Raw genomic sequence first — 25,209 nt, forward strand, 5'->3', positions numbered from 1 at the left:
GGTGATGGATCAACAGAGAATAAGGCAGTACCTAACCTGTCTTTTTCGCATGTTTTAAATTGAGAAGAACTCTATAAGTTGCTTTGGAACTGTTTTTAAGAACGAGCAATGTTTGCTCTAAAATACATGCCCGATCGATTGGCCCAATAACATCTCTGATCAAAGTACCCCTTTAAGCAGAAAGCATGTTCTGACAAAGGGACAGGCTAGACATTTGCTTTAGTTAAGGATTAGCATGGGATGAGTGGATTTGCTAGAGTTAGCTCTGTGGAAACAATCACAATTTATTAGTAGAGAGATTTTTAACAAATTCAAGATAAGGCTAATAAACAATAGGAGGGATGAGCAGATAGTGGAATTGGCTGCATTGTAACAGAAGAGCTATCACTGGTGGTACGGCACAAATAGATTAACACATTTGAACATTTTATCCAAATAATCTGAAAATGGTTTTAAAACATTTAACAAGAAAAACATTTAAATAATGAAAAGGTCTTGGAACGGGTGCTATATCAAACAATAGATCAAACAATATTATTTCTCATATTTCCGGAATAGGTTGTGCAGTCCAGTCCAAGCTGTGATATGATGATCAAGTATGTGAATTTAAGGGCAGAAATGGAAACTGCAAACATTAACCATTTTATTTCATCAAAAATATCAAAGTTTCTGTACAAACGAAACTGCATAGCGCATAATGACTGCCTTTTAGAACCTCCCATACATTAATAGAGGACAGCTTCCAGCCTCCCATAGTGTTTAGCAGCATAAGGCCTGTTGTGGTGAAACTCCTAAAACACATCAGACCATTAAACAGAGACTAACCACAAAATACAGGCATTTCTAGCAGCTTGTGATGTAGGGAGTGGGTGGCACTGCACATTTCTCTTGTATGCCTCGTTTTCTAGGAGGGCAGTGGCCCCACCTCATGTAGCATAGTTCTTTACAAAATTCTGACTGTTTGGACAGCTTCAGAACTTCATTTTGTATGAAGGCCCCCCTCATTTAAAGAATACTCTCAATTCTCCACACCCCAATTCTCATTACAACCCTGTTTTACCTGAAAGAAGAAGTTAGGGGAGCAGGGATTTGGGTTCACTGAAAGCAGCCCCAAAGACTCAGTCACCTACAGGCTTGCCCAAGGACCAACTCAGATTGAACCTAGAAATTAAGCTCAGAATGGCGCCGGACTCTAGCATGGATCTAACCATAACTTGTGAGGACAACCAACTAGCTTTTTAAGCTCCCAATACCTCAAAGTTGCTGGTGCTCAAGCGAATCTTCACATCTATGAAAACACTTGACTTTTACCGACCGCCACTGATGAGTCGGCCCAGCCCACTGTGAACCTGGCCCTGAAGTGACTCGCACTCTATGACCTCACCGTCCACTGTCATTATGTCCCTGCTGCCAAAAGGCTCAATGCGGAAGGCCTTGACTGGCATATGAACGAAGTAGGGGCAATCGTACTCCATGTGGGTTCCCTTCTCCATGGCCACGAATATCTTGATCAAGGAGGCCCTGGAGATCCCAGCTGAGATGTAAAAGAGTTGGATAAGATGGTCGTTGAGACTGGTGACCATGGGGGCAGAGAAGAGATCGGCTCCAAGATGCGACTGATAGAGGGCAAGGACCATGACAAATTTATCCTCCTTCACCACCTTCCAAGTTGTTGGTACTGGCTGATCTAGGGGCACAAGCAGAGAGTCCAGCAACCCTGGACTGCCACTTCTGCTCTGACTGCTCCGATGCTCTTCATTACCTTCCAACGTCTCCACATTGTTGGAGTTGCAGAAATTGTAAGGAGTGTATTGGTGACTCTGGACAGGAGTGCTGGTGATCTCACCTTTGGCTGCGGCTGGTATCAGCTGATCGGGTGTCCTTGCTGATACTGAGGCACTAGGCTCCTCTGCAGGGAGGTAGGCCAAGCGGCCCTTGTAGATACGGAGGGCTGCCAGGCGGATCGCTGTGCCAATAGAGAAGCGCATGGCACCCAGCATGCGGTATTTCTCACTCTCAATGTCTACATCTGAGACAAACCCCCAGGCTACACTCAAGAACGAGAAGATCCGTTTTCCAGAGCTTGTGGTGATAGAGACAAGGTCCATCGGAGACACAAGACCCTTACAGAGATGGAAGGTGCAGTTGACCAGCAGCTCTGGATTTGTGACTTGCTTTTGCCTGGAACAGAACCACAAGAAGAGCATAAGATTTTTAAATGAAGACAGAAATAGCACCTGTTGCCCTGCCTGGACTGTTTTATAGCTCTATAACATTCATGGCATTCCACTTCGTGTTGACAATACAGATACGCAGTCTTCCCTATGAATAAAGGTAGAGCTGGCATTGCCAGGTTCCTGCTCTTCATTCATAAGGGCCGGTAGCATGGCACTACCACCTTGGTTGTACATCATAGATACCCCCACACCTCATTTCTTCCCACAGACTGCTGACATACACCTTTCTCTTTGGGTATATAGAGCCAGGCCATGGAGCTGCTCCCTCTACTATCATTTGATTGGCTCAGGGATTGCATATACACTGTTGGCATATCTCTGATCTCTTCTGGCCTCCCCGGCTACATGAACTGCTAGCTCCATTTGATTTCATTGACTTCTAACATGGCTCTACTCCTCCCCAATAAAACAGCCATCATTGCAGTGCTTTCCACCCACCATTCTTTAGTCAGATACTGCAGTCATGCTCTTGCCCCCTGCAGGGGTTAAATTGACCTACGACTGTGCCAACCACACGCAGTTAAGGCAAACTCTGTTGATCAAGCTTACATTTCAATTCAACATTGTTTTAAATAAGAAATGGGTGCACATACATGTTATCTCATTGAGATGAACTTGATAAGAAACTGCAGGGTAGGTACTTAAGATATAAGGGCAAAGGGAAGAGACTGCATGGTTTTATCACTTATGGCGGTAGTTATTCTAGGATTCAACCTGGGCAGGTTGCACCTATCCTACTTTAAAAATATGTTCTAATGGTAAAGTGTTGTGTGGATGGCTATTTTTTAAAAGGATTATGCAAACTGCGAGCATGGCCTTAATTCCCCCAGTTATGAAGACTGCTCCTTTGCCCCACTTTCCTCATGTTCCCCATGTACCTTTGGATAGATAAAGGAGACTCTCCTCTGGCCATCTTACCCTCATTAAATGGACATTCCCTCACTGTTCATATAGACTGCTGTCATGGCCCTGAGCCTACTCTTGATATCTGAACTATTGCCCCTGCCCTCTTGTTTTAGCATTAAAGACTTCTGGCTTATTATTGCAGGGTGGCTTTGTCCACAGATGACCAGGAGTCGCAGGTAGAAAAGGAAGCTTCTTTATTGGTTACAGATGCAGGATAGGTCAGCCCCAAAGCTCACTGGACACAAGACTTGGGTAAGGTAAGGGGCATATCTACCGGCACACCCGCTCTCTCAGGCAGCCTCTCTCCAACTGTCATCCAAGGAACATTCAGCAGGCAGCACTCACACCACATTATACTCTCAGAACACTCATGACATCACATCCATCCAGAGAAGACAAGGCAGGAAGAAAGTACATCACAACACTTAGCTCTGCTCATCTCCTTTTGTGATAATATTAACTCTCGGAATGACCCTCTTTATTTGGTTGTATAGAATACTGGCTGTGCGGTGCCCCTTCTCGTTGTTTATATACCCTGTATAAGCTGACACAGATAGACCCAGACAAGGCAGCAAACTGTGGGAATGGCCATGCCGCATCCTAGAGTTCAGCTGAAAAGCCAACACAGTCTTTTCCACTGAACACTCCTAGTTTCTACAGCACAATTTACTGTTTTCTGGAATATTGGTAACATGCTCCATACGGTGTCCAGCATATCAACAGATTTTATGCTGACTGATCTCCTTCCTGTTTAGTCCACCAGGGTCTGTATCCATGATCCTCCCTTCAGATTATACATGTTGGTCCTCCAATGATGCTCTTAAAATACCTGCTTTGTGGCATTGGTGTGTTAATAATTCCTTTAGACCGCTCATGCCTGGAATTAACCGAATATTAGACAATTTGCCCCCAACTCGCCACCAAAATCATGTGTGACCTGGGGCAAAGTCTGAGATTTCCATTTTCACTTCAGGAATTCCCAAAATGGAAGACCATGTCAGAGAATAGTCCTAGCTGTAGTGTCCATAGTATATGAGTATTGGAAGTAGGCGAGATGAGGATAGCAATCACTGCTCCCCCCTAGGTAGCAGCCGGTTTGATAGATTCCACCATTATCCCCAGGATTGCTTTCACTAAATTCTCATAGTTATGCAGAGTAGGGTAGCTTCCAATCTTACCTACTCAATGACATGGGGAAAGAATGTATTGTATTTGTTGCAATTTACTAAACACTTTCGCTGAAATGTTGTACATACATTAAACAGTACAAAAAAAGGAAGATCATGAGAGTATAGGGTCCAGAAAATGTGATGGGTAGATGGGGAACAGAGACAGCCGAAGAGAGTTCCATTGAAGAGGTGCAAAAAGAGGGAAAGATCGAAAGCGGGAGGAAGCACACGGAGGTTTAGGGACAACAAGACAAACAGTGTTTAGAAAACGGAGAGAACGAGCAGGAGTACAGAGGAAACTAAGGACGAGAGATAAGAAGGAGCTAAGCCATGGAGGCACTTAAAAAAATAAGTTGGGATTCAAATGGTAAAATAGAGGCGGAAAGGAGGGAGGAGGTAATGGATGCACAGGGGAAAGAGAAAAAAATGAGATGGATAGAGGAGTTTGAAATAGAGTGAAGGGGGAGTAAGACAAGATGCAGTGAGGCCAACAAGAAGTGCCGAGCAGTAGTCAAGTCTGGAGAAGATTAGTGCAGTGGTAACAAGTTTAAAGGCATAAAATGACAGAAATGGGCCTGCACGACAAAGGTTGAAAAGGAGAAAACGACAGTTGCGAGCCATGGATGAAATGTGAGAAGAAAAATAAAGCGAAGAGTCAAATAGAACACCAATATTACTGGCAGAAAGAAAGCGTAGATGGATGAAATAAAAGAAAAGATGGAGGGGGAGACAGAGGAGGAGAAGATGGGAGAAGTGGAGAGTACCTCTGTTTCAGATGGATTGAGATGGAGGAAATTTGAAGACATCCATGATTGTATAGCGGTAAGACAGGCAGATTCTTTATAATGAAGCGAATAAGTAAATTCAGAAAAAGAAAAGACCATTTGAGAGTCATCTGAATAGAAATGACAGGATAGATTATAGGACAAGATGAGTCAAGACAAATGGATAGTGTAGAGAGAAAGGAGCAGTGGACCGAGCACAGGCCCTTGAGGTACACTGTAAAAGAGGGGGCTGGTGAAGAAAGAGTACTGGCCAAGGTCATCAAGTAAGAATGATCCATCAGATAGGATGGGGTGGCTTCCATTACTCTATACTGGATGGCAGAGGGTAGGGTGGCCTTACCCTGCGACTTCCTTATGGGGGAGAGCAAGAAGGCTTTTTACGATAGTGAGTTGGATGGCTCCCACTTCTCTTACCTGGGTGTGGATGCAGAAAAGTAGACTAGCCTCCAAGTTCCCCTGCTTGTAAATGTGGCAAGTAGGAGGCCTACCTCTCCTTTCTCCTAGGAGTGGGAGGAAGGACCACAACCACTATGGTCACCACAGTGGGGAGAGAAGGATGGTGTCAACGTGGTTTCATTTGTGGAGTATGTTAGGTTCCACTGCTCTATTTAAGGGCACGTGAGTTTGGCTTCTGTTACTCTCCCATATGTAGTGTAGAATTACATCACTAACACACACCAAGTCTCAAGAAAGTCTCAAGATGCTCCACACACCAAAGAAACAGTAGTTGTGTGCTTGTGCTATAAATGTCCTAGTGTATTGAAAAGATTCAGGTTGATACAACAATTTGAAAAACAAGTAGCCAGCTAACATGTGTTTCGAGCTTTGCTCTTCTTCAGTGCTATGCTTCAATAAATAACAAATGCAATAACTACACCCAAGTTAATTCTGGATCATTATTTTCCCAGAATGTACACCAAGTGAGTGGCAGGTTCACAGAATAACTGTGCTCTTCAGAATATTCCTTCATATCCACGTACTGATTTCCTTGGTGTAAAAGAACGGGATCACTAGTAGCCAACACTTGATACAATGGCCCTATGTGGAAACTTTGCTTGATTGCTTGACCAAAGGCGTCCTTCATGGCCCTGGTAGGAAATCCAACCATTCCCACAAGCTCTTTACACCTCATAGGAAGGACATTCATTTGAATGGTCAACGCCATAAATTCACAATACCTTTGAATTAATGGGGCCACAATAAACTTTTTAGTCAAGAGCAAAAGATGTTCATGGACCAATGCTACCCCTGGTGACATTGCAGAAACCCTCATCTTTTGCTTATGATACTCAACGTAAGAGAAGTGACTAAAATCATTGATGAAAAATACAAAATTGACAGGGCATTACAGGAAGAGCATGCATACTGTTGTTTGGTCCTACAAAAAACCAGGAGAGAAATAATAAATCACACCTTTCTTAAGAAGGGTATCCCTTTCCAGATCGGAGTCAGATCTTCAGATTATCTTTTGTCAAGGAAAAGCATGTGGCGGTGTGCCGAAAATGATATTTAGTACTAGAAAATTGTCCTCCCAAATGGAACATTTCAGTGGGTTATCTACTTGAATTTCTTTCATATTATCTGCCAACAGATAATTTTAGCTAGTATTTCCTTTGTCATGTTTTCCTACCACAGTGAATAGGCAGTAATTGCCTAGCTCTACAAATGCCAATTGTCCACAAGATCTAGCAGAGATGTGACAGAATGCCATCTGAGACGACAGAATACTAGAGCTTTTTGAATTTTAGTTATGTAATGATATGGGTGACTTTCTCTGAAAGTCAAGTCAGGTCTGCTAATCAGATGCCCTTTTTCATAATTATCAATGCTGAAAAGCCTAGTGCAATCATGTAACTCAATGTAACTCTGCTGAGCCAGTCTACCGACACCTCCAAGCAGCTACCTTGAAGTTTGGAAACATGGCCCAAAACATAGCATTTAGTGTGTAACCCCATGGTGGGACCCCTTACAGAAGACTTTGGCCCTTAGTCTTCCCTGGGAAAGGGTTGACACCTCCCAGGAAGACAGGAACTGCACGTAGGGGGCAGGGATAGGTCCAGTGCTTGAAAGGACAGGCTCTACCAGATCAAAGGAAATCATGCCAAGGTGGTAATTAACAGAGGCTTTGATGTAGGCAGAAAGGGAAAGGAGCAGAATAGAGTAACTCAGGAGAGGACTTTTCAGTAAGAGAAGAGTTCCACCCTCTTGGGAATTCCTAGGGCTCCCAAACATCCTGTACCCTGTGCCAATTCCTGCAGACAAGGCACTAGGGGTGTGACAGCACCAGGCAAAAGATTCTAAAACAGCAGCTAGGATTGGACCCCTTACAGTAGACTAGAAGGGAACCAATCTGCTGTAGCAGATTGCCTATTGAAGGGGGGTGAGCTCACCCCTTAGCTGAATTAGCATTAGGCATCTGAAGAAGGTGGTTTACCTCTCGACCTTCACAGAGATTAGTCTGCTCCAAAGCCATCCGCCATAGAGATGAATGTAAAGGCTCCAAGAAAGAGAAGACACTTTCCTTAACCATCCCTGATCAACTTTTGGGTGATCTGTTGGCTGAACAAGGCCTAATGCAGTGGAGATCACTTGCAAACAAGGAATCTGCTCACAAGAAGTGACAGATCCCTGCCAGTGGTCTTTAAGACCTCCCCCATGCTAGGAAGTGCAGAACAAAAGGACTTACCTTGCCCCTGGACAGGGTCCCCACTGCAACCAGAAGTCAAGAAAATGCTATCTGCACGGTTTGCCTGCTTTGATCTGATTTTGTGTCTGCTCTACTGCCTCAAGTCACGTTGAGCCACTTCAAGCAAATGGGGCTGCCTCGGACACTCACCACTGTCTCCTCACTAACTCAAAGCTATTAACTTGCCCCTCTCAACCTACTGAAAGCAATAGCATAAATCAATCTTGATGCTGACAAAACCCAGTGGAAGCCATCAACTCGACCAGCTGGAAGCAATCTTCTTGACCTGCACAAGCGATTGTCTTAATGCGGACTCAACCCTCTGTAAGCCATCATGTTGATCCGTCTCAAACCTAACTCGACCTGCTGGAAGCAATCTCTCAACACTGACTCGACTTGCTGGCAACCATTGACTTACCCATCTAGACGCTGACTCGACCTGTTGGCTGCAATCATCTCTATGTCGATTCAACCCACTATAAGCCATTGACTTCACCAGTCTTGACGCTAATTTGATCTCATGGAAGCAATCATCTCTCTGCCGACTTGATCCCCTGGAGCCCATTGGTGATGACTCGAATGGCGGAAAAGCACCTAGAGGCTTAGTTCAACTCGTTGAGCCCCAAGAAAAAGCAATTATAGTCATTTGAAGTGGGTCTGTCCCAAGGGACAACTAAGACCCAATTTTCCACTATTTCAAGAGATATCTTCAGTAAACAGATCTTGCTGCTGCAAGTGTTGCCTGTGCATTCTTGTCTTCAAACCCAGAGTGCCCCTTTTATTCTGACGTCAGCATTCTCTGTCTCTTCCTTTACAGGGGTGGATTATAATGGTGTGAATTCGTGTATTTGTATTTTTAGTTTAAAGTATACTACGTTTATGTAACTTTGGTTGGACATTGTTTTATTTTGGTACCACATTGCCAATGTCCTTTAGAATGGTCTAGGCTAGCTCACATGCTTCCTGGAGAGTATAGCTCATGCTACTTGTTTTTTTATTAAAAAATACATTTTTTATTAGTTTTCTCAGCAGTACATGAAGAGAAAAGAGCACAATAACCATAAAGAACATTTCTTGACATTGCAGCACGGACAAACACACATTGAATAATGTGTATTTTCAGGGCATCCTGTGGGAGTCCGGCAAGCCTATCACTCACCACATTACTTGACATTGCCATCCATTGCAAAAACCTCCCCTACCCATTGCCCTGTCCTCCCATTTGCCCCATATCATCCCAAACAGTGCATGTCCATTTCGCCCATCCAGTTAGCCAGTCGGGGGTGATCCGGAGATTCCCACAGCGAGGCGATGACTCTCTTAATCAGTCCAAAGGCCACCGGCAGGAATGTTTTCTCATGCTTTGTAAGCCCCACCTCCCCATACCCGGAGTAGCATACATTTTCGGGTCAAAGGGGACCTCCACCTTCAATACATTGGACAGCCTATGGACGCATTTCCTCCACATTAGTTGAGCCAATGAACATTCCCGCAAGATAGGATAGAACAAGCCTCTGGACATCCCACACCATAGGCAACAATCAAAGGCGGAGTTTGGCATGTATGCCAGTTTCCCTCTGAGACATCAGCACTTTCACCCATTCTTTGTGTTCTGTGGGGCCTATGTCTTTTCCCCTTATATCCTTGAGGCCGGAAAGTTCCCGAGCGCCAAAAGCCGATATTACTTGATACAACGCTGATGTGACCGTTGACTCAATTCGTGCTACTAGTAGATTAGCCTCCAACGGGGAGCACTGTGGGATCTCATTCAGAACTGGGAAATGGGCTCCAACCGCATGCGACAGCTGAATGTACCTGAAGCTCTCACCCCTCCCGAGATGGAACCTTCCATGCAAGGATTCAAATGGAAGAAGACTGTCTCCCTGGATCACATCCGCCAAGTCCAGAATCCTGCGCCTCTTCCACTGCCTGAAGTGACCCATCTTAAGAAGCTCCGGAAGGAGTGCATTAGCCCATTCGGCCCCCCCTTCCAGCCGATATGCGTGTGTGCCTCGTCCCATGTCCACTGCACACTCTGTGTCATGAGTGGTAGTGCCCTGCCTCCCTTCTGCCTAGCATATAAGACCTTTACCGGGGTCCTCTCCCCCATACAACCCCGTTCTGACTATGCGGGGTAACCCCAGGTCTCTGAGTAGCCAGTTGTTAACAAATCCCAGCTGTGCTGCCCAATAGTATTGTTGTAAACAAGGTAGACTTATCCCGCCCCCTTCCCAAACTGACCGTTGGAGTCTTAAGGGTGATCCGGGAAGGCATTGCCAATATATGACGTCTGCTTTGACTTTTCCAATTGCCGGGTGTAGGTTTAGGTCCATAAATTTCGAGAGATGCTCTCCCAGTTGAATGCCCAAATACTGGAAACAAGTCAGAGATAACCGACATGGGCAGTCCCGTGGGAGCGCTACATCCCCACCCTGGACGGGAAAAAGAACTGACTTCTCCCAATCAACCTTAAGACCACTGGCGCCATGATAATCGCGTAGTATACTTGATACCACCCGTCAGGAGCCGGCCGGGTCACCCATGTAAATCAGCAGGTCATCCGCATACAGAGATACCTTTTCTTCTCCACCCCAGGGCCACTTGAAGCCCACCCACTCCGTGCGTGACCTAAGCTTCATCGCCAGTGGTAAAACCGCTAGGGTGAAGAGCAGGTGGGAAAGGATGCAACTCTGTTGCATTCCCATTCCAGAGGAAAAGTCCGGCAGCAAACCCTGTTAACACACACATCAGCTAGTGGCGATTTATATAACAAGCGCATCCAACTCAGGAAATACTCCCCGAAGCCCATTTTTTCCGTAGTCCCCCACAGTGAGTCCCAAAGCACCAAATCGAAGGCTTTCTCAAAATTCACTGACAATAGCGCCAGGGGCCCGGGATAGTGGAGGTCTGGCCAAATGCCAGCTGAAGCCTACGCAAGTTCATGCAGGTAGCCTTAAATGGCATAAACCCACACAGGTCGGGGTGGACCAGGTGGCTTATAACTTTCTGCAAACGATTTGCCAAGATCCTAGCCAGGATCTTCACCTCACCATTTATTAATGATATTGGCCTCTAAGTGGCACAATATTCTGGTGGCTTTCCCTTTAGGGAGGACCACTATGCATGATTTCCTCAAATCTTCTGGCAATATACCATCCCTCATACCCTGCAGGAACAGCCGGTGGAGCGGCCCTACACTGTCTCCCCCACTCTCTTTCAGACCTACACTGGGAAGCCATTCAGGCCCGGGGACTTTCCTGACTGCAATTGGGCAATGGCTGCCTTCACCTCTTACTCCGAGATCTCTGCCTCTAGCCCTCCCACCCCCGCTGCTGTATAGACAGCCATGCGAAGACCACAGGGTCCGCCGTCCTGTCTGCATCCCTCCCTGGTTCCCCCAACAGGGCACTGTATAGAGATACGTAATATCCCACGAACACCTGCACCATGTCCGCGTCCCTCGTCAGAGTCTCTCCGGCATCACTAAGTAGGGCTCGAACCTGCCCGCAACCTCGGTCTACGCTCTATCCATGCAATCATCTTAACCGCCTTGTCCCCGGCTTCATGAATTTGGCTATGCCTGTTTCATGTTGCCCAGTGCTACATTCCGGAGCTCTTCCTAAGCACTCCGTAACTTCAGCTGCACCTCTGGGGAGTCCGTAGTGGCCAAGGCCACTTCCGCTCTCCGTGAGGCCACTTCAGCCTCTCTTACCACCAGTGTATGTTGCTTTCACCCCGCCGCCACGAGAGAGAGATCGCCTCCCCCTGGATAACCATTTTATAAACCCTCCCAGACTGTGATCGGGCTGTCCACTGATCCCTCATAAACCAAGAAATATTCCTGCATGGTGCGTTCTAAATCCTCAGTGAACTCAGGGAAGCGCAGATAGTAGGAGTTTAGCCTCCAGGTGGGTGTAGGTGACTCATGCCCGCTCTTAAGCAGAGCTAATAATGGAGAGTGATCTAAGATTCCCCAGGCAAGACATTTTGCAGTGAGCAGTCAATGGCTTTCGTCTAATGGGATGAAGAGATAGTCCAACCTAGAGAGAGAAGAATGAACCCCAGAGAAAAAGGAGTGCCCCGTCTCTCCTGCATGCATGGCTCTCCATGTATCCAGCCAACCCATTACCCCAGCAAAGGTGCATAAAATAGTGGGATGCCAAAGACTCCTAAAAACTGTATGTGATCTGCCGAGGCCTGTGTGCATCACATCGTTAAAATCTCCACACAAGATCCATCTCTCTGCGTCTCCCAGCAATATAACCTTCTAAAGATCATTAAGTAATTCCCGTGTGAGGGGAAGAGGTGTATAAACCACCACAATTCAAACCTTCCACCAGGGTCTGTCCTCACCTCCATTACCAAGAATGGCACTCTCTTATGTATCAGGATCAAAGTGCCCCTTACACCTCTGGCGAAGCCAGCATGATAGGCAACAATATAATTTCTGCGCATGAAGAACTTGCAATGCATCCCTGCCAGGTGGGTTTCAGTGAGTAGGGCAAAGTCTGTTGAGTGTCTATTAAACTGCAGTATTAACCTTTGCTTAATGCCCGAGCACATCCCATTTACATTCCACGTTAGCAACGTGACTCCCTTATCCTGTGCCACCCCCGTAAATACCAAATATAAGGTGGCTTTCCCGGGGACTCCCCACTCGTAGTCATAGTCATCCTCTCATATGGACCCGCCATGCAACCCATTGCGCTGAGATCCGCCCGTGATAGCCAAGCAATATGACCCCAATAACAATAGAAACCATGAAAAACCTCACCAACACCCCCCACCATGCACTTCTCCCCCAACTGAAGTACCCGTCACCCCTGGCCCGTGCAGAACCTGCACAAGCCAACTGAATCAACCATGAACACAGAAGTGAGAAACAGCAAGAAACCCAAACTGGGCCTGCCCCAGACCTTCTCCAACCGGGCCTGTTCCCAGACATCCAACAATCCAGATCATCAGAATAAAACTTTGCAGCTATTCTCGTTTCCGGCGCCACCTCATGCCCCAAGTTCGTCCCTCTTTCCCTCGGTCCATGGTGCCGTTGACATCCTCCGGGGACTTCAGATCCTGTGAATACAGTGGGCCGACGAGCACTGGTTCAGGTTCTGGCACTGGTCGCCGTGCCCCCTCCTGCGGCATGCAGACCACCGTCTGCTGAATGTTGGTTTCATACCAATCCAACACCTCTTGTGGTGTGTTCAAGAGGAGTGCTTTCGGCCTCTGATACACTTTCAGTTGTGAAGAGAAGAGGGCATACTTGATGCCGCTGGAGAGCAGCTTTCGTTTGATGGAATTAAAGGATTCTCGCGCTTGTTGCACCTCCCTTACAGTCAGGGAAGAATCTGATAGAGGAAACATTGTAAGTAATCGTGCTGGTCCCCCTAGCCATCTGTAACAGGGCATCCCTGTCTCTGAAATTCAAGAGTCTTGCAATAACGGTACGAGGATGAGCCCCCGGCACTGGCCTCCACATGGCACCCTGTGGGCCCGCTCCACTAAGAAAATAATTGGAGAGTTTCTTAGGTGCCATTTTGTCCACTAGCCAGTTCTCAAGGAAAGGTGCCACCCTTTCTTGAGGGCACAGGATGCAGAGGTTGTTTCTCTTCAACCTCCCTTCACTATCCTTTGCTCTGCTCTCCAGGACTCTGAGATTCTGGGAGACTACTGTCAATTTTTTCTCCATTTTCTTCAATGCGTCGTCCGTGTCCGATATCCGTTGCTCTGCCTCACCCACCGTCGAAGACAGCTTACAGACATCCTGCCATAGAAAGTAGACTCAGAAGCCAACCCATCAATATTCTCCCCAATCGAGGTCCGAGACAATGGCCCTGATGATGTCACCAAGCAAAATGACCAGGAACTGGGCCAGATTTTCTATGTTACAAGAGCACTGTATGGTGGACTGCGCTGCGAATGGATTAGAGACCACAAATTGCTCAATCTTGCTTTGTTGCTTGGCCTTTTCGCTCTTCTCCTTCACCATGGTGTGATGAGGTGGTGTCTTTCCCAAGTAGAACACTTGCCTATCGGCCTCCCCACCCACTAGCAGCGGTCTCTGATGCCTGCTTTACGTGTATGGTTCCCCTTGCACTTCTTATCCCACACTGGGTTTTCCCAACTGCTGGAGGGGCGGGGTAGCAGTCTATAAGCCTGCACCTCTCGCCCCCGCTGTCAGACCTCTTTCACCAGGCCTCCCTTCTGCACCCACCGTCCAAGCCGGGAGAGTACTCCCCACTGATGCCTTCCTCACTCCTGCCTGTTGGCCTCTCGGGAGTCTCTCGCCGCACCACTACTATTCTCTGCACCAGGGCTTACAGCCCCTCACCTCTGCCCCTCCGCTGACCGTACACTTGTCCGTGGTCCTTGGTAGAGGGGGCCCTGCCTCAATGTTGATTATGAGTACCCGTGGGCAAGCCATTCCAACTCTGGGGGTGCTCAGCCCACCCAGCAGGCAGTGGATCACTTCCCTGCGGAAGTTTTACCAGTCCAAGATTGAACTGCAAGGACCCCCATTGTCACGCGGCCCCCACCACTACCCGAGTGTGCCCCTGCTCTTTGCCAGGTTCGCCTCTGTTGATTGGGCTGGTCTCGTAGCCCCGGCTTCACACTTCCTCCTCCTCGGTGCCGCCTGGGGGAATTGCGCTCACAGCATTTGGGTTCCCCCGGGTCTGAGAGCTTGATCCTTAAGGAAGAGCGAAGGAGTCCATAAAATCAATGCTGTGCTTCACGCGGCTGTGCCACCACTTTTTTTATAGCCACCGGTCCCGCCACCATGCCGATCCAAGGTGGCAAAGGAGTCCACGCCAAAGGCACCCGCTTGTCTCCCAGGCGCTCCTCCTGTAGTGGTCGGCACTCACCACCGCACTGTGGCCCGCTGGGCCTCCGCAATCTCCATGCCGCCACCTGCACCAGTGGTTTACTACAAGGGGCCGCAGAGCAGCTGACTGGCTCACAGCACCTCTGCTCCTCCAACAGTATGCCAAGGCCTTTACCAACAGCAGACGACTCAGTCCACCGCTTCCCGTCTCCGATAACAGGAGTGCGGCTGGCGGCACCTTCCTCTGCAATCATGCCAAGTTTGAGACGATTACAAGCAACCCTTGCCCAAGATTTTATCAGGATAAATTCGGTCTCAGAGAGCGACGGATTCCTACATCTGCATCTGCTGCTGTACAGCCGGAAGTCGGCCCATGCTACCATAAAGAGGTGAAGGAGGTATACCTACCTGACTGGGACGGTTTCACCTTTGTGATTGGGATCACTGCTGCTTTAGTAGCAGTGCGGGGCTGAGTATGAGTTTTCTCCACTACTCTTCCCTGTGCTCCAGCAGAGCAGTAGTCATTTCGTCACAGGTGTTACAACTCCACTTATGAGTAAATAACCACAAAAATGTATGTTGAAGCTGTTGCCCTCTAAAACACAACAGCACATGCTGAAATCTCGGAAAACTTCTTTCTGCAGAATAAGGCATGGTGAAGAGGTGTTAGAGTATACCTTCAAGTAAATTCCAGGCACCTCATTCTTACAACCAAACAACATACACCAAAAGGGTGACTTAAATTGTGTAGGAAGCATCTTTTCTTTTGGCTTCATTGCATTTTATCAACTGCTTTTGTCAAATGAGGCCAAGGGACGTGTACCAAACAAATAGAACATTTAGGTTTGCCAACACCAGCCCAACCAAGCAAAAAAGCAAAACTGGGCACCACACCTGCATGTCCATACAAAGTTCAAACTCCTACCCAGGTGACTTGGCATTTTTCTTAAAAATAATAATTTAAAAAAATGTCATGACTTGTTTGAACTTCAGGGAAAGCCTCGATTGTGCAAGAAAAGATTTCCAAAATCTGATAAAATTAGATAGAGAAAACAGACCACTAAAATCCGGCTGTAGTTGGATAAGCATATCTAGACCAAAGTTCACACTTACCAGGATTTTGTCAACTAGAAGAGGGTGGGGAAATATTTGGCTAAAAGCACTAAAGTTATTATGTTGCGGATCATGTATATATTGTTGGCACAAACATGTTATTATTTGATTATAACTTACTAAGCCCGCTGTAAAGGGTCAAAGTTGAATAGCACTGTAAACTCAATTGACACATTCTTTGGCTTTGAGAGTATGACGGACCGAGCCAAAACTGCAGGACTAACATGTGGATGTTACTCAATGACTCACGACTACACATGATTGAAACATGCACAGGCTGAAGTCCAAAGATGCCTGTGACTGGATGTTGATATATGGTATGATATGACATTTATAACGCGCCTATACATAAGTGTTCCAGGGCGCGATGAGGCAAGGGAGGGAAACAAAGGGAAGACAGAGGCAACGATCTTACTAGGCAAAGTGACATTGAGATTGCGCAAGTGCAGGGGAAGGGGCAGTGCAGTAAATGGGATCAAACAGTAGAAACAATAAGAACGCGTGGCCAGTTGGTGGAAAGTGAAAAGTTAACGCAGACATCAAGTGTGCAAGTGCTGGTAGGGGGACTTTAGGTGTACGGAAACAGACCCCAAGTGCAAGGGTTGCCAGGGGGACAGTGCAGGTGTGTAACTCTCGGGAAGGGGACCCAGGGCCGAGATCAGAGGGTAGCCAGGTGACCAGTGCAGTTTCAGCCAGGAGTTCAGCAGGGGAGAGTAATAGAGAAAGCAGAAGCAAAGAGGAAGGTCTTGAGGTGCTTCCGGAACAGGAGATGGTTCTCCTCAAGTTTCAGAGATGCATGGAGGCTTTTCCAGAGGGAGGCCCCAGCCAAAGAAAGAGATCTACCAACAACTTGTTGCTTGGAGAAGCGACTGGCTCTGATGGAGTTGGAGGCGGAGGAGTGAAGAGCTTGAGAAAGAAGATATTTACGAAGAGAGAGTTGAAAGTATTGAGGCCCCGGGCCCCAGAAGGCCTTGTGGACAATGCAGAGGGTTTTGAATTTAATCCTTGCAGCCACTGGGAGCCAGTGCAGAGATTTCAGTCCTTCAGAGATACGATTCCCTGGGCTTGAGGCCAAGGATAAGTCTTGCAGTCCTGTTTTGGATGAGTTGCAGAGGGCTGAGAGTAGAAGCAGGCAGATTTAGAAAGAAGTTGTTGCAGTAGTCCAGCATAGAGAGAACGAAAGCTCTGGAGACGATGAGCTTCTGGGGGAAGGAGAGGAAAGGAAGAATACCTCTGAGGAGGTGCAGTTGGCAGTGTGACTTCTTACAGAAATTAGAGATGTGAGGAGAGAAGGAAAGTGTGGAGTCGAAGATGAACCTGAGGTTTTTTTAGCCTCACAGGTGGGAGCAGGAAGAGGGCCAAGAGAGGTTGGCCAGAGAGTGACAGGAAAGAACGGAGCAGGTGTGCCGATGAGGAGAATCTCAGTCTTACTGGCATTAAGGCAGAGAGCGTTGGCGGCACACCACTCCTGCATAGCAGACAGACAGTCAGAAATGAGAGAAGGAGAAGAGGTGGCAGAAGGGAGCCTGAAAATTAGCTGAGTGTCATCCGCATAACACTGAAAGTTGGGGCAGAGAGCAGCAATGCGGTTGGCAAGAAGTGCCAGGTATTGGTTGAACAGCCATGTAGAGAGGGTAGACCCCTCTGGAACACCACAGGTAGAGAGAGAGAGATAGAGGAGAGGAAGGACCCTGGTTGGACCTAGGAGGGTCGATCGGAGAGGAAAGAGGTCAGCCAAGCCAGGGCCTGATACCCAGGTTATCACAGAGATGGTTGAGCAGGATGGCATGGTTGACCGTGTCAAAGGCAGTTAGATAGTGGGTAGTTAGATGTATGAATCCCATTCATGAGTGAGTCCAGAGACATGGAGACAAAGAGGCTGTTTCACAAAGACCTTAATATGGTCATTCTGATGGACCTTCTAAGAGTAAGAGTTGCTCGTAGTGACGTCTTGGTCAACAGAATAGCCCTTTCCAGGATGAGGACGAATTAAGGATAGGCCATTGTTACTTATAGTAACTTTTCTGTGGATCGGATCCATGAGGTTTAACCATCGAAAACGACCCGCTAGACAAATCCAGTCTGCACATGTCCATGCTACTCTGGACACAAAGCCCTTAGATGGGCTTCAAGCTTTCCCCTTGCTCTGTCTTATTACTACCCCATACCTTCCTCGGGTGTACCCACATTCGGCATACCCACACTGCCCAAACGTATGCTCATGGACCAGAGGTCTTCTGCTCCTTACCCAGAGTAGTGGTTGACCGAGGCAGCCAGGGCATTCCCAGAGCCTGCAGGCAGAATGCAGAGGGGTTTCTTGATGGCCGAACTCCAGTCTGGACGCTCCATCAGCCCATTAACCACCTGCAAAGACCAAAGGAGTTACAAGAGGTAGCATCTTGGCACAGCGCCCACAATGATTACATCTCCCACTGCCACATGGAGCAAGGTGCTGGATTACCACACTGATTTCTACCGCTTACACTGCAAACCTGTCGGTTTGCTTCCACTCACTAGCAACACTGTCAGCTATGTCAGCCATTCACAACGGAGGGTTCAGTAGTACACCCCACTAAATATGAAAGGATGTCACCAGAGAAGCATCGCCCACAATTAAGTTTGATTTTTCCTTTCACACAGACATGTTTTTACTATTTCTCATTCTATACACAAGCACCACTTTTTGAATGACATTTTTATAAATTAAATTATATTTTCTCTTTTGTAAGTGCCATTCCATGAGAAACATAAAAAAAATAATAGGTCTGGGCTTGGTGTAAAAGGTTTGTGTGCGATATTGCAATTGCTTGAGGCCATCTTTGCCAAGAGTAGTACATGTATTATAAAAGAGGCCTTGTGTACGCCCCAGAAGCCATGGGCACTTGTGCCTTGTTAACAGTTGGGCCAAGGTACAGTTTAGAATTATAATGATTAAATGGTTTTCAGAGGCAGTCCCAACATTTGACATGTAGGAGCAATGACCATGCCGAGAACACGAGCCAAGTTTTGCAGTACGCCCGCACAGTATAAATAGGCACACTAGATAGGTCTGGTGGTCCTTGTATGCGGTCAATGGTCCTCATTACAAGTTTGCTGGTATTACCAGCGGTATACCGGCAAACTGTAAAACCCTTTCCGCCACTAGGTCTGCCAGAATTACTGGTAGATTCCAGGTGGCGGAAATGCCGGTAAATCCCCATTCCATGGAGTCCCATAGGATGCCGAGATTTGCCGGTATTACCAGCAGTGGGGATGCTTGTGGTCGGTTCTATGATGGGTTGAGGGCTACATCCCCTTTTCAAGGGGAAAGGACATGGATCAGTGGGCTGTTTTATACCTTACCAGCATTATCCCGGGTGTGCTTGTGATCAGTTCTATGTGATTTTTTTGCTCTTTGTAGGTCTCCCAACAAAATACAGATTTTTGTCAGCCGATTTTATGTGGCCGTTTTAACAAGGGGGGTCCTGGGAGTCCCTCTGCCAGACATTAGTCCTGGTTACGAGAGACTTACCCAGAGTCTTTAGCTCACTATCTTTCACAGAGAAGAAATATCGCAAACATATCAGTCTTTGTCCTGCCCTGGGGCAGTCCAGCACCGAAATGCAAGGCAATTCTCCTCTGAACAAGAGTACCAACAGAAACCCCAGACACGTGTTTCGGTCTGGTTGCACCTCATCAGTAGGGTGGATCTGTGCCTCTCTAAAAATAGTGAGCAAGGGGTCCACGTCAATTCTCCTCTGAACAAGAGTACCAACAGAAACCCCAGACACGTGTTTCGGTCTGGTTGCACCTCATCAGTAGGGTGGATCTGTGCCTCTCTAAAAATAGTGAGCAAGGGGTCCACGTCTGGATTCCCCTAGTAACTTAGGGTGAGACCCAAAGTTACTTAAATATGCAGATTTAACAAGGGGGGTCCTGGAAGTCCCTCTGCCAGACATTAGTCCTGGTTACGAGAGACTTACCCAGAGTCTTTAGCTCACTATCTTTCACAGAGAAGAAATATCCCAAACATATCAGTCTTTGTCCTGCCCTGGGGCAGTCCAGCACCGAAATGCAAGGCAATTCTCCTCTGAACAAGAGTACCAACAGAAACCCCAGACACGTGTTTCGGTCTGGTTGGACCTCATCAGTAGGGTGGATCTGTGCCTCTCTAAGAATAGTGAGCAAGGGGTCCACGTCTGGATTCCCCTAGTAACTTAGGGTGAGACCCAAAGTTACTTAAATATGCAGATTTAACAAGGGGGGGTCCTGGGAGTCCCTCTGCCAGACATTAGTCCTGGTTACGAGAGACTTACCCAGAGTCTTTAGCTCACTATCTTTTACAGAGAAGAAATATCCCAAACATATCAGTCTTTGTCCTGCCCTGGGGCAGTCCAGCACCTAAATGCAAGGCAATTCTCCTCTGAACAAGAGTACCAACAGAAACCCCAGACACGTGGGACACGTGTTTCGGTCTGGTTGGACCTCATCAGTAGGGTGGATCTGTGCCTCTCTAAGAATAGTGAGCAAGGGGTCCACGTCTGGATTCCCCTAGTAACTTAGGGTGAGACCCAAAGTTACTTAAATATGCAGATTTAACAAGGGGGGTCCTGGGAGTCCCTCTGCCAGACATTAGTCCTGGTTACTACCCAGAGTCTTTAGCTCACTACCTTTCACAGAGAAGAAATATCCCAAACATATCAGTCTTTGTCCTGCCCTGGGGCAGTCCAGCACCGAAATGCAAGGCAATTCTCCTCTGAACAAGAGTACCAACAGAAACCCCAGAAACGTGTTTCGGTCTGGTTGGACCTCATCAGTAGGGTGGATCTGTGCCTCTCTAAGAATAGTGAGCAAGGGGTCCACGTCTGGATTCCCCTAGTAACTTAGGGTGAGACCCAAAGTTACTTAAATATGCAGATTTAACAAGGGGGGTCCTGGGAGTCCCTCTGCCAGACATTAGTCCTGGTTACGAGAGACTTACCCAGAGTCTTTAGCTCACTATCTTTCACAGAGAAGAAATATCCCAAACATATCAGTCTTTGTCCTGCCCTGGGGCAGTTCAGCACCGAAATGCAAGGCAATTCTCCTCTGAACAAGAGTACCAACAGAAACCCCAGACACGTTTTTCGGTCTGGTTGGACCTCATCAGTAGGGTGGATCTGGGTATGTCTCTCGCAACCAGGACTAATGTCTGGCAGTGGGACTCCCAGGACCCCCTTGTTAATTTGCATATTTAAGTAACTTTGGGTCTCACCCTAAGTTACTAGGGGAATCCAGACGTGGACCCCTTGCTCACTATTCTTAGAGAGGCACAGATCCACCCTACTGATGAGGTCCAACCAGACCGAAACACGTGTCTGGGGTTTCTGTTGGTACTCTTGTTCAGAGGAGAATTGACTAGCATTTCGGTGCTGGACTGCCCCAGGGCAGGACAAAGACTGATATGTTTGGGATATTTCTTCTCTATGAAAGATAGTGAGCTAAAGACTCTGGGTATGTCTCTCGCAACCAGGACTAATGTCTGGCAGAGGGACTCCCAGGACCCCCTTGTTAATTTGTAGATTTTATGTGCCCTACATAAAACGAAAAGAAAAACACATTCCCTCGCCCACCCCCTGTCCCCCGTCTGATGGGATTATCTCAAAATCCCCTCCTCACCCAAGACGCTGCCAATTTTAAAACCTACTCAAACACCCAACACACAAATACACTTGGCTCTTCTCCCTGTCAGCCCCTGCGCGCACTCGTGTGCATCGCAAGGGCCCAACAGTAAAATTTAGAAAGACTTCTCCGTGCGGTCACAGAGCGGTTTTTCTAAATCGATTTTTTATGAGGTTGTTTTTTTTTAAAACTGCCTCTTAATTTAAGACCTTGTGGTCTTGTGCAGAAAGGATGTGACCCAGCAGTTCTGGCCAGACTGCTGTTTTGGGGGTGGGACCAAGCCTGATTTGCATATGGTCTTTCCCCTTTGTGTAATGGCTTGGCAAGTGAAGAATGAAGAACGATGGTCTGGAGGGTTACCCAGAGCTTTTGCCAGAGGTTTAAGATTCATTCTAAACCTTCCAGCCATCACCTCTTTGTTTTGCTTTACCAGCCTTATCCAACATGATTGTATCACTGGATTGCATCCAGGTGGCCTTTGTCCCACCCACGGCCCAGAACACCTGTTTGGCAATCGTGACGTGAAGCACAGCATAATCATTTACATGGCATGCGATGCCAATCTTCAGATCACAACGTCTGTTCCAAGTTTCTTGAAATGACACATATTACAAGAATCCTGGCGAGCCGGGTGCCTCGTCTCACCTGGCGCCTTGGTAAGTTACATGGCATTTAAAACAGTTGTGCTATGCATGTAACACATTACCTGCTACATCAATGTACACACATTACATATGTCCAACGCATACACAACCAGATAGCATTGTGCAACCTCCAGATATCATGCACAAACAGAAACCTTGCAGACTTGTAATGAATCAGTACTCCCCCCACCCGCTCTATTCAGATGTAAAACAGAACAGGTGCCACCAAGGAAAGGAATTTGGGTAGCATGATTGATCACGCACCGTCTTTCGCTGAAATATCACTATACATTCCCTTTTCTAAAATGCCCACACATGCCAGTCTGCTGGGGACTCTGTATACCCACAGACACCCCGAATCATGATCCACCGAGAGGCAGCCTGCCACAGCCACCCAAAAGTGATACAACACTGGACATAGCCAAGCCTGAAACACAACTGAATCCCAGGTCCCTGGGACATGCTTCTGGTGTCTGCACACAACTGTGCCTGCCCTTTAGTAACCCTGCTTGCAGGGTGTGCTGAAATGCAGGTACGTGTTGGATGCTGCCTTGCGATTTGAAGTATTATGCCATAGACACGCCGAAAGGTGGATGTTGGGGCGTAGAGGGATGACATGCATAAAACATGCCACCAGCGATTGGGGGTAATGTAAATGGGGTTCTGACAACATAGGACACGGACATTTAATTGAATAAATAAATAAACATATATGCACAAAAACATTGTCTAGGTGCATATTTCCCCCACCTTTATAACCTCAAGTCTCAAGTGTCCCATCCCCAGCATCCGCCCCTTAAATAAAACAAAAAGTTCAAAGTGTGGATAGCGCAGTGTCAGAAGGGCACCGGGCGAGAAGGGTTACAATTGTTTTGGTCTCAGATGATTCAAGGGGTGGGGAGCAACGGTAACTTAAAAGACAAAGTGGTCTACAATAAATGAAATTTGACCTACTTGGCAGATGAGTACAACAGATGGTCCAGCAGATAACAATCAGGCCTTCAGGCCTTCAGGCTCCCCCTTACTGAGTCTCTAATTTCTTAGCTGTGGTATGGGTTCCCGGGTCAGGGACCTAGCTTGGTCCCACGTTACACATGTCCCTGCCTCCTGGCACAGCAGATCAGGGGGAGAACAATCTCAGCAGGGAAGGGAAAGCGGTAAAGATAAGGAGAGTTTTGAGAGGTTTCCAGAACTTAAGGAGGACCGACTCAAGTCTGAGAGGGGCAGGGAGGCTGTTCCAAAGAGAGGCACCAGCCGAGGAAATGGACCTGTCCCCCACTCTCTACTTGGAGAAGTGTCTCACAAGCAGAGAGTTGATTCATTGAAGCAGTTATAAGCGTGCACACAACAAACCAAATCGAATCCTGGCGCAGATGAAGTGTGTCATCAAACAGACTGTGGGAGTCAATCACATGACAGTAATATCACTGAAATCACAGCAAGAGAACAAAGCAGAGTTGGAGTTAGAGGAGCAGAGGGCTCTAGCAGAGAAGTATTTAGGGAAAGAAAGTTGGAGATAGCGTGGTCCCAGGCCCCAGAAAGCATTGTGGATGATGCAGTGGGTCTTGAATTTCATCCTCGTGGCCAATGGGAGCCAGTGGAGAGATTTAGGGCTGGAGATATACGGTCCCTGGGCTTGAGGCCAAGGATAATCTTGCAAGTATGCTAGCTGCTTGGCTGTAGCAAGAGCACTCTCGATGTCATCAAACTCCGTATGGCATTTCTCTCACCACTGGATTACCAAGTCTTTTTTTTAGTAGACATCATAGTGGTTCCATTCTTGTTTCATCAGAGGTATCTGGCTCAATAACCAGCCATGCCCAGGAATGACCTGACTTCAGAGATTTAGGTGGGAGCTGCCAGCTTGTTAACGATGCAGACATTTTCTGGGTCCAGCCTTATTCCTTCATCCGAGAAGATGTGACCAAAGAACCAGAGGTCCTGCTTGTTGATATCACACTTGTCAAATTGAGAGTCAGTCCTGTTTTCTGGAGGGCTGTGCAGACTGCTGTTAATGCCCGTTAATGTTCCTCTTGGGATGTGCTGTAAACTAGGAGATCGTCACTATTGTTCAACGCTGACTTTATTAGGATTACTTACCAGATGGCCTCCATGAAAATTTCACCCCCTGAGGAAATCCCAGAATTTAGGTGTTTGTATCTGAACAGCCCATCCTTCGTGGCGAAGGTTATCTCCTTTGAGGTGGGGGTGTAGCGAGAGAACCTTGTGGCCCTGTTCAGTTGGACAATCATGTCCTCCAAGTTTGGTCCTGGATGCCTTTCTCATTGGATCGCAGTGTTGGCTACTCTCATGTCTACGCACAGTCTAATTCGACCGCCCTCCTTGGGCACAACCCCCACAGATGAAATCTAGGGAGTCAGGCCGCCAGCTCGCTCTATGATATCATGTTGCAGTAGCTGGCATATCTCCTGTGAGACCGTACGTTGTAGGTGGAACCCAACTCTCCGGGGGTGTTGGGGTACGGGACATACTATTTAATTGTTGTGTAATTTCACAATCAATCCCTTCAGCTTACCTTGCCCTTGAAAGCTCTTTCATATTGGTCCATGTGTCCTGTGTATGGGATGAATTGTTCCTCACATTGATCGGCTTCGTAGTCAGGTATGTCTTCCATTGTTCTTCTGAATCTACATGACCCTTGAGATGGAACATGGGCCGTCTTCCATTGGGTGTTCTGTGGAGTCCTCCCAGGAGTTCTCCACGTGGTTGTGGGGTTTGATTTTGTGGCAGGCAATGGCCTGCCTTCTCCGCAACTGTCTGAAAATGTCCCTCTCTGCCACAGTTGGTGCATTGTTGGTTGATTGCCAGACAGACTGCTGTGTGTGGGAAAGCAAACCTGCATCTGTAGCACATTCTTGATGTCCTGATGGACTGTCGAGCTTGTTGAGCGTATGGTCGATAGGGGTGGTCTCACTGTCATCTGCGAGTTGTCAAAGGTCCTGGACGCTTGCACTGAACAATCACTTTTCCTTTGTCATCCAGTGGTAGGGGCCTCTTCAGCCGTTGTTTCCTGAAAGTGGACGAGGTGCATCCCTCGATGATCCGGAGTCGGATGGCCTCATTGGAGAAGTTTGCAAATTGACAGTGAAACAGTTTCTGTCGCAATCTTGTTATGAATTTGTTGGGTTCATGGGGTTGTTGTGTTCATTGGTTGAATACAAATTTCTTGTAGTCTCCATTTGGCT

General features: G+C 47.3%; 1 protein-coding gene across 1 annotated transcript in view; it reads right to left on the reverse strand.

The window, feature by feature from the left end:
- Positions 1-621: 621 nt before the first annotated feature.
- SPHK1 (sphingosine kinase 1) overlaps positions 622-25,209 on the reverse strand; it is a 231,694-nt gene continuing 207,106 nt past the window's right edge. Inside the window, exons 4-5 of the mRNA XM_069654682.1 lie at positions 17,968-18,083; positions 622-2,181 (exon numbers count right to left, since the gene is read on the reverse strand). Coding sequence (XP_069510783.1) covers positions 1,308-2,181; positions 17,968-18,083 — 990 coding nt within the window. The 3' untranslated portion in view covers positions 622-1,307. The remainder of the gene's footprint in view (positions 2,182-17,967; positions 18,084-25,209) is intronic.

This window comes from Ambystoma mexicanum, chromosome 3q, assembly GCF_040938575.1.
Source record: "Ambystoma mexicanum isolate Mex_15411 chromosome 3q, UKY_AmexF1_1, whole genome shotgun sequence".
Taxonomy (NCBI): domain Eukaryota; kingdom Metazoa; phylum Chordata; class Amphibia; order Caudata; family Ambystomatidae; genus Ambystoma; species Ambystoma mexicanum.